This window comes from Pogona vitticeps, chromosome 6, assembly GCF_051106095.1.
Source record: "Pogona vitticeps strain Pit_001003342236 chromosome 6, PviZW2.1, whole genome shotgun sequence".
NCBI lineage: Eukaryota > Metazoa > Chordata > Lepidosauria > Squamata > Agamidae > Pogona > Pogona vitticeps.
Genome location: NC_135788.1, coordinates 5,947,509 through 5,957,424, shown reverse-complemented (window position 1 = coordinate 5,957,424; position 9,916 = coordinate 5,947,509). Strand labels below are relative to the sequence as shown.

General features: G+C 47.9%; 1 protein-coding gene across 2 annotated transcripts in view; it reads right to left on the bottom strand.

Moving 5' to 3' along the window:
* The window catches only part of CSRNP1 (cysteine and serine rich nuclear protein 1), a 33,416-nt gene that overhangs the window by 5,742 nt on the left and 17,758 nt on the right, over window positions 1–9,916 (bottom strand). Inside the window, exons 2-4 of one of the 2 annotated variants that reach the window (XM_073002838.2) lie at window positions 8,005–8,215; window positions 1,631–1,890; window positions 720–1,016 (exon numbers count right to left, since the gene is read on the bottom strand). In XM_073002838.2, the coding sequence (XP_072858939.2) occupies window positions 720–1,016; window positions 1,631–1,890; window positions 8,005–8,191 (744 nt within the window). In that variant the 5' untranslated portion in view covers window positions 8,192–8,215. Of the gene's footprint in view, window positions 1–719; window positions 1,017–1,630; window positions 1,891–2,880; window positions 5,938–8,004; window positions 8,216–9,916 lie in introns of those variants that run through there. The other variant, XM_073002840.2, reaches the window with a different exon arrangement.

The window sequence follows — 9,916 nt, the reverse complement described above, 5'->3', positions numbered from 1 at the left end:
TTGGGTCCTTTTAAGTTGAAAGGCAGGGTAAAAATATGTTCAATAAATAAATACATAAATCTGGAGACTGGATTGTGAGAAACGGGCAGAACCAGATGAGAGATATCCTATAGCGTGCAGGGCCAAATGTAATTCTTTTTGTTTTCCAACTCATACAAAGTTGAGTGCTACAAGCAGCCAGGAAGAAGGAACATTAAGATTAAAAATAAATTCAGGCAAAACAATGTTAGTTGGAATAAGAAATCTGATGTGGATAGGACCTAGAATTTACGCAGAGCCCTGCTGGATCTGCCCAGAGATCAATCTAGACCAGCCACTCATTTCCTGCCCCAACCAATCAAAGGCCGCAGAGACACTCAACGAACAGGGCCACAGAAGCCACTGCCCTTGCTGCTCTTGTGACCTTGGAACTTGGCAAAGTTTGGGTTGAGGTTCACCCCCGCCAAGAAGACAGCTCCCACAATCCTTCTGAAAACCTCTTCCTAGAAAATCCTAGAATAAATGAGTCGGAAGAGGCCTATAAGGCCATTGAATCCAACCCCCCGGTTCAGTGCAGGACTACTTTGACCCAGTTGTTAAAATCCACACCGGAACCCAATGGGAGACTCCCACTGAAAGGAACGTCCCCCTGGGTCTCGCCGATCCGTGGCAAAAGCCCTTGCAAAAAACAAAAAACAAAAAAACAACAACAAAAAACAGTGAAAGAGAAGGCATCTCACCTGGCATTTGATCCCTGCCAAGCTACAGCTGCAGGTTTCCGGGTCACAGAACTCCTGGCAGTCGCAGCCACAATCCTCCCGGGAGAGGCGGATGCTGTGCAGCTCCCGCTTCTCCTCTTTGTCGATCTTCTTGACGCCCATGGCCTTGAGCAGCGCTCGCCTCTTCTTGGCTGGGTAGGGCTGGAGGAAGAAGCCGTCCTCCAGTTCGGCTCCACCGGCCTCAACGTCGTCGTCCGAGATGTCGTCGAGGGTCAGCTGGTTGGCCTCCTCGGACACTTTCGTACCGTTCATGGTTAGCTGTGTCGAAAGACATGCACCGGACACTCTGGTTAGAAAGGGAGGCGGAAGGACCAGAGACAAGACCATCTTGAGGTCCCCTTGTCTTGTGTTGGATCTGACATAGAGTTCAAATCCTAGCTTAGCTGTAAGCACAAGTGGGCAACTAAGAGCAGGTGGCCAAACCAAGTTCTCGGGGGACAAAATCCCAAAGGAGTGGGGCCACCACAGAAAAGGCTCTGCCTTTCACACCTCTCAGGCGGGTTGTCTTTGCTGGCAGACCCCAAAGCAGCTTCTCCAAGACTTGAGAAAAGAGTAGCCACAGCCACATGGGTATAATTGCCCGGGCTTCTTCAACCTGGCACGTTCCAGGTGGCTCGGAAGACAAATCCCATTGTTCTCCGCCCAAAACACTATTGTACAGCTCTTCTCAAGGATCCCAACCTGGGAAGGGTTTATTGGCCGAGTGGTCCTTCCAATATCAGGTTTCAGGCTCATTCAAATTTGGTTTTGAACCCCGATCTTCTGACCCTGACCACTATCCCACACTGGCTTTCAATGCTTTTTATTTTATTTTATGATTTCGCTATTTAAACTGGAGACTGCACGTGCAAAGTAGATGCCCGGCCTCTTACCTTCCACTTCAAGGCTTCCAGTTTCTCCTCTTTCAGGCGCTCCTTGAGCTTCTCCCGTCGAACCATCTCCTGTTCCTTGGAAAACTCCGCCAGCGTGAACTCTCGGGAGAAGCCGTGTTTGCTCACCATGCCGAGGGTGCAGCCCCCACGGCTCGGCACGCTGGTAAATCCCTGGCAACGCGGGAAGTAGAACACGGTGACCCGGTCAAATTCCACGTTGTTCCGTTTTAACCGCTTGCTCCTCTTCAGGATGGAGGTTGCTGGGGGGGGGAGAGAAAAACATAAAGGAGGTAAAACACCGATCATTGCCCTTCATTCTGGATAGCTCAGCGATTTAGGTCTCCAGTCTTCCTCCACTGGACTTCCATGACAGGAGCTGGACTCAAAGATCATTCTTACAGGGTCCCTTCCTGCTCTGCAGTTCTAAGATTATTCAGATATGTGAGCCATATAATCCATGGCACGATCATGCGGCATTAGGCCCATTTTGGAAGGTGCACCTTCACTGTTCCGTTTTCATTCTCCTCTGCACTCATGAGGACTAGAAACTTACTTTTCCAGCCGTTGAGAGAGAGAAAAAGGAAGTGAAACATTTTCAGATTTTTCCCCCCAGAAATTTTTCATTTTCTAACCCGATGCCTAACGCTGCCAAAACTAGTTTCAAGGAACACCCACAAGCAGAAAATCATCCTCTCAAGCATGTTCTATTTTCTTAGCAAGTCTGGCCTGGGGAAGTTACTTTCTGCAAGTACTCCCAGAACCCCTCAGCTAGCACAGTCTGCTGCCATCGTTCCAAAACAGTACATTTTCTATGTCCAGTTGCGGCGTAAATTGTCACCTATGAGGGGCAAATGAAAATACAATCCCTTTTTGTGTGTGTGCAAGATCAACAGTGCTGCGCGCCGGTCTTGCACGAAGGAAAATGCCCAACCTATAACACCATACCAAGGCAAACCACAGCCCTGCAATCAAAAGCATACCCTAAACAAGCCTTATTTGCTTAAGTTTGCTTAACAAGCCAGTCACATTTTTGGAAAGCACTGGAAACCTTCTGCCAAAGGAATGTAAACACCGTGGAGAAGGTTTGCGTGTCCTTCCCTCTTTCATCTTAAAGGAGAAGCTCCCCTCCCATTTGACTCACGACGTGTTCGAGCAACTCAGGCTGAGAGGGAAAGGACGGAGGCAAAATATGAGAGAGAGAGAGAGAGAGAGAGAGAGACTTCCTGCACACATTTGCTTTGTTAATTCACCTCCATTGGTGGGGCTCAGCCTCCCTCCATTTCTTTTACCAGAGCAGCTGTATTTACACATAAAATCTCACACATTTAGCAATTCTGTTAATCTTTGGGTTTTCAAAGGATTTTTTCAGATTCACTCTCCGCAACCTTTCCCACACCCTTGCAAGGTCGTTTGTTGTTCGCCTGCCGTTATGGCCCTCCCCAACCGGGGAGGCTCGAAAGCACCACCACCTCCTGGCCAAGCTGCCAGATCAGACGGACGTCTAAAGCCGGCTCACGTTTTTCCGCTCGCTCGGGACTCTCTCCCCCACCTCCGGAGGCACCTCCTCCTCCTCCTCTCCCAACCCACGTGCCATCCTGAAGCCTTACAGCCAGTCCCCTAGAGGGCCACGTCACGTGGCCTCCTGCTATAGATTTGGGCCGGCTCCGATTTCAGCCTGGAGACAGACACAATCTCACATGTGCAAGGGGGGTGGTGGTTTGTGCTTCTGATCAGTTCATTCTACAAGGCATCGGTGCATGTCCCAGCGTGCCTGCCGGGCTCGTGATTTTTCCCAAAGAAAGTTGTTGTCCCAGCTAGCAACCGAGGAACACGAAATATTCATTGCCCGTTACTTTAACCGTCTGAAAACACAAGACACCCAAATAGTTTTGTTGCTGCGGCTTGCAACGGAGGGGGAGAGGGAGGGAGGGAGAATCAAAACAGCTGCTTTGATGACATTTCCTTTGCCGTCCGCTGGGAGGAACCGTAAATCCATGGCTGATTCTCCGGGGACTAATCGGAGAGCAGCTGCAGAGCAGTTAATCTTGATGCAGGTGATCCCAGCGTAAACACGGGGCCAGCTCAAGTGCCGGGGGTTGATCTTAAAACTGCCTGCCGCAACAGAAAAGTTTAATGCCTTAACCTTGCTCCCTCGCCCTCAGGTGCTTCCTCTCTCGGCTTGTGCAAGCTTAAAATAAGCTGCCAAGAGAGAGACTTTCAAACGACGCAGGTGCATCGAGGAAGACGGAGAGACGGGGCAGCAAAGCCGTCTGCAAAAGAGAGACGTTGGAAGGTTTGGGGTTCGGTTCCAAAACAGTTTGGCAGAAACTGCGTCAAGCCCATGTGAACAACTGTTCAACCACTGCACAGATGGCTTTGCAGCTCTGGAACCAGCTGAGTGTGCAAAGTGAATGCAGGGAAGACCTGGGTTCAAATTTCACCTCCCCATGAACATGCAAAAAAAAAAAAATTCCCAAACTGGGAATCGCCTGATTCCCAACCTTGGGTTCCCCAGATGTTCTTGGACTACAAGTCCCAGAAATCCTGGCCAGCCCCACTAAGCAGTGAAAAGGCTTCTGGGACTTTTAGTCTAAGAACATCTGGGGACCCAAGGTGGGGAACCACTGCCCTAGAGTTAGCCACACCAGCTGGAAAAAATCAGTAACAAAAAATGAGGCTAGATAGATAGATAGATAGATAGATAGATAGATAGATAGATAGATAGATAGATAGATAGATAGATAGATAGATAGATAGATAGATAGATAGATAGATAGATAGATAGATAGATGGAGGGATGGAGGGATGGAGGGATGGAGGGATGGAGGGATGGATAGATAGAGGGATGGATGGATGGATGGATGGATGGACGGACGGACGGACGGACGGACAGAAGTTGAATGCTCAGTCAGGTCTCATACACAAAAGATACAGGAACAGGAATCCAAAGAGATCCAACCAGGCATCGTTGTTATGCCCTACTTCAGTCATCTTAGGCTTCGTGTCCTTGTTTGGGACTGTGAATTCCAGAACAACAATCACAAAGTAAACCCAGCATGCCCACCAGCTGTGCCTTGACACCTGCGGTGGTTATGCAAATTGCATGCAAATTAGCTGCACGTCGCCATAACATGCAGACATCAGAGGGCCTGCGCCTATGCAGCCCTCCGCTCTGATCTATTTATTTCAATTACACCCCCATGAAAAGATCCGGTGCTTCCTCCACGCAGTTGGCATGGGCCGCTGCATTTCTAAAGCGAGCAAAATAATTTGGACGAAACACACACTCCGAAGCACACCCGGCTGGCGCTCTCTCTCTCTCTCTCTCTCTCCCTCCTATGAATAATGGTTCCTGCTTAGCTTCCAGCAGTTTAGCTTAAGATGGCAATTTGCAGAATTCCATTAAACGGAGAGATATGCAGGGGTCAAACCAATCTAAGTACATCTGTGATACATGTTTGTGCTGGTTTAGCCAGATCGATCTGGAATCCATTTACTTAAAATTGGCACAACTCTTCCTTATATTAAATAATGAGGCCCGGGCCTCTCTGGGGAGATGGGAAGGAAAAAAAAAAAAACGCAACAGCTGCTATGGAGTCAGCAAGCAGAGGATTAAAAATGCAGTATCTATAGTGACCAGTTTCCAGTGCCCGTTCTCCCCTCCCTCCTCAAAGAGGGTCTGCTCTGGCAAGATGGCAAGCTTAGCGTTTTAAGGTACTATCACCTTGATCCTTCACACGCAGAAAAAAAAGTTCCTCATCAGCAATACTGCTGACAGAAACCTAAGTTTGTATGCAACGCTTACACAGTTTGAACGACTGTGAAGTTTGCGGCGTTTAATCTTGCCATATGTGTTGAAAAACCGAAATGGAGCGGTTCAAAGCAAAACAGACGAATCAACGAGAAGAAATCAGGTTATTTTTCACGAAGGAAACGAAGACCCAAGTCAATGGCATGGAGATGACACGACAGCGGGGTTATTCCCTGGGCCCCCAAACTCCTCTACTGGGGGGTTCAGGAAGGTTTGACGTCTGCATTTCTTTCCAAACACTTCTTGCAGCATCACCCTGCCCACAGAGTAAAGGTGCCTGTAACGGCTGTCGGGATCGGCGATTACTGCAGACCCACCAAAGATCCTCTGATGAACAGGACAATGACCATTCTTGGTCGTTCAAGAATGACCACCAAGCGGTCATTCACACCTGAATGACCACTTGGATTTCCACCAGCTACTGAAAAGTCCCCTACAGTGGCGCCTCGCTAGACAGTTACCCCACATGACAATTTTTTCGTTAGACATTGACTTTTTGCGATCATTATAGCGATTCGCAAAACAGGGATTCCTATGGGGGAATTTCGCTGGACAATGTTTGGTCCCTGCTTCGCAAACCGATTTTCGCTAGACAACGATTTTGACAGCTCCCTCCGCACTCGCGAAACGGGTATTTTTGGGATCTAAGCTTCGCAAGACAGCTATTTAAACAGCTGATCGGTGGTTCGCAAAGCGGCTTTCCTAGGGCCGATCTTCGCTAGACAACGACGATTCTTCCCCATTGGAACGCATTAAACAGGTTTCAATGCATTCCAATGGGGAAATGCTTTTCGCTAGACAATGATTTCGCTAAACAGCGATTTCAGTGGAACAGATTATCATCGTCTAGCGAGGCACCACTGTACTTCTAACAGTAAGGGAAAACCTCTGCTAAGCTTTTGCTCAAGAAATTCAAAATGGATAATCATTTCTGGAGAGTGGTGGAAGGAAACAGCAAGTTAACTCTTTGTTATTGTTGTGGTCATCAGCCTCATCATTATACTTCAGCGCCTGCAGTCATTCCTCTTCCCTCGGACTGTTTGCAAGGTCTCCCCCCCCCCCCAACCAGGCTCAGCCACCAAACACAGAAAGTTCATTGTTCCGGCACAAAAGCCAGAGAAAGACTCTTTGTTGTTCCCGTTCTTCCGACGGCATTCTGAAGCTGCAGCAGGTTTGCACACAGTTTGCTAAGTGGACCTGAGAAACAAAATATTCCCAGAAGTCTGGAACAAGATGGAGTGATTAAAACTATCACCCTTCGTTAGAAGAGCAGCAGATGGTTATTTCTGCAGGATGTAGCTGTAAGACCGTGAAGAACTTCAGAGACCTCAGCAGAGCGCAAGTTAAAAAATGTGAATTTCGCACCCTGTGTATCCTTGGCTGAGTAAACTGGATTGTCCATGAAAAGATTCTACTTTTATTCACTGAGGCGTTAAAACACACACACACACACACAGAGAGAGAGAGAGAGAGAGAGAGTCTAAAGATAGTTCGTCAGTCTGTAACTGCTTATTTTAGAAGCGTTTGAACAGAAGAATTAATCACGGCTCTCACAATTAAGACACTATCCACTCAAGCCAACAAGAAGTAATGTCTGAAGAAGGCGACATTCATCATTCCGAGTGCAAACTCATCAATGATCTTTACTCTCTGGCAAACTAATACTCCACAGCTCATTTGCATGAAAGACAGTATGCAAACAGCATTTCATGCAAATCAACACCTTCCTGTTCCTCAGAGACCCCCGTCCATCATTTCTTTCAGCTGAGGACAACTTTTCTCGCCTTGCCTAAGTCCCTCAAATCGCTAAATTAAATCCATCTGGAGTATTTATGACTTTTTAAAAACGTATTTTTAAAAAACACACAACTTCATGTCCCGGTTTATATATTCTCACGACCTGGGAGCATCACCAAGACAAACTGTGCCGGTATGAAGCTGGAAAGTGTGACTGTACAGTACAGTGGTTAGAGACGCCAACAGGGATAGCGAGGACGAGGGTTCAAATCCCCACGTAGCCATGACACCCACTGGCCCCCAAAGGGCTAATCACAGACTTGGCGCTTCATCTACCCCACCAGGTTTTGTTATTAAAAGAGGGGGGAATGTAACTTTGGGGGAAGCCATATTAGGGATAAGATTTTTTGATTTCTTTTAGTAAAAATCCCATAATTCCTCATTCTGGGCATTCTTCCTGATTTGCAGACACTTAAATGTGGTTCACTTGGGAGAACAGGACCCAAAATGGAAGGCTTTGAGGTGTAGCTCGGCCTAGCACCCCCTAAGTTTCCAGTTCCTGCCCCAGTGCTCACTGGGAGTTTTTTTTTTTCCTGAACAGGAAGCTAGGCCTAGCTAAGCCTGAAAACCTTCCACTTTTAAGAGCCTTTTTCTTTGAGATGAGCCACATTTAGGTGGCGGTCAGGTGTGTGTGTCTCTGTTAAGTGGAACTCACAGAACGGAGAACAATGGGACTTGTACTACAAGGAATCAGAAAATGCCATCCAAACTCCCTAGGAAGACATGAAGGCCATATAGTTGAACATAAAAATAAATAAATACTTACGGGTGAATTCAGAGTTTAAGGCCAAGCTGGGCTTGATCCCTCCTGCTCCGTGCGAGTTTTCCTCATCCGATTCCCACCCTGAAGAAGCAGAGGAGGCCGAGGAGGAGAAAGGGGAGCAGGATGAGGAAGAGGAGTACGGGGCATCATCTTCCAGTTCGTCATATTTTCTTTTCAACACCCCCGTCATGGTTAATGAGGGACTTTCATAGAACTGGAGGAAGAAAAGAAAGAAAGGAAAAAACCATCGTTAGGGACCACGGAGATGACCATGGATGACACTGGCAGAATCCAGAGAAACACACGAGACATTTTTCTTTTCCTCGATGTCAGATTTCAAGCCGTTTTAGAGAACATTAAGGGGCTTCTCCCCTAGTAAGCTTTCCTGGATGACCCCCCCCCCAAAGAAGAAAGGGCCACCAGTTCCCTCACGCCAGCTCTAAGAAAGCATGTGTGGATATATTTGGCCGTTCATCCGCAGTTTGGTGGCAAGGGATGTGTGTCCATGTTTAAAACATCTAAACACAGGCAGTACTGTATTTTTCCGTGTATAAGACTATACTTTTTTCTGAAATCTTTAGAATAAAAATCGAGGGTCGTCTTATACACGGAAGTAAGCTGAGAACAAAAACAAGTGGAGGGGAAAGCAGGGATCAAAGTGATTCTGCAGGGCTTTGATCCCTGCTTCCCCCTCCACTTGCTAAGCCCCACTTAGATTTCTTAATTTTGGATTAGAAAGGTGGGGGGGGTCTTATACATGGGGGCGTCTTATACATGGAAAAATACAGTAGTTGCCAAACTCTTTAAAAGCTGGCATTCATCTCTCTCTTTTTTAAAAAAAAATATTCTGGAAGAATCAGTCCTCCTCCAGAGTGCCTGGATGTTCTTGGACTACAACTCCCAGAATTCCTGATCACTGAACCACGCCAACTGGCGCTTCTGAAGAAGCAGCTGGGTTCCGTCTGTTGCACAGACAGGCGCATGGGCAACGGTTTGTGGCATACCAAGTGGAAACGAAGAGGATTCCAACCCAAGAGTTTTGTGGCATCTTGAAGATGTCCAGTTTGGCATAAGGTGTCATGGAAAGCAGCTCCCTTTTGCAACAAATGCAAGATTTTAATTCAAAAACCCGTCGAAACCTGGGAATCCCATCCGAGGAGTCACAGAGAGTGCTTTATCCCCTGATCGTAAGGCTAGTTTTTGGAGGGGTGGGGAGGAGAGGTGCTGACCCCAAACACAAGACAGCCGTGGGGGCAGAGAAAGTTCCACGTACGTCGGTGCTCTGACAAGGAGCGTGCCTTTAATTCAACCCCTCTCGACGTGACTGCAGCTTTCGCTCACGCCAACTCACAAAGCCACTCTACAGAGAGAACCACATCGTGTGGAGGAATCCCTTGTGGGAAGACGCAGCCTCGCGCATGTTAGGAACGCGGTACAGGAACATCCAAGCCCTCCACAAAAACGCAAGGAAGAGCTGTCTCACACAGACGCGCCCCTCCCACCCCACCCTGGCTCAGTCCTGCTGTGCCAGCCGAAAATGAAACAGCTGCCCTTCCCCACTGGAAGACAGGTGCTAAGCTGAAGCTGAAGGGGCCGCAGGGGATCACCCCATGCTCCTCATTTCATGCTGAAGTGTCCCAAGAAAGAAAAGGAGCAAGAGGAAAAAAAAACACCCAACACAATCATGACGAGAAGCTTTTGAGACAATTTTGTCCTGTTGCTTCTTAGGAGTCAGTTCTCAAACAAGACACACACACTCGCAAGGAAGCCATTGAGCAGGAGGTGGTGACGAGTAGCATTTGGCCCACCCCCACCTCGATGCCCAAAGTTTAGGCAAACGACTTCTATGGATTACAGCTCCCATAATCCCCCAGCCAGTGTCCGATATCATGGATCTGGCCCCCGATTTCACAAG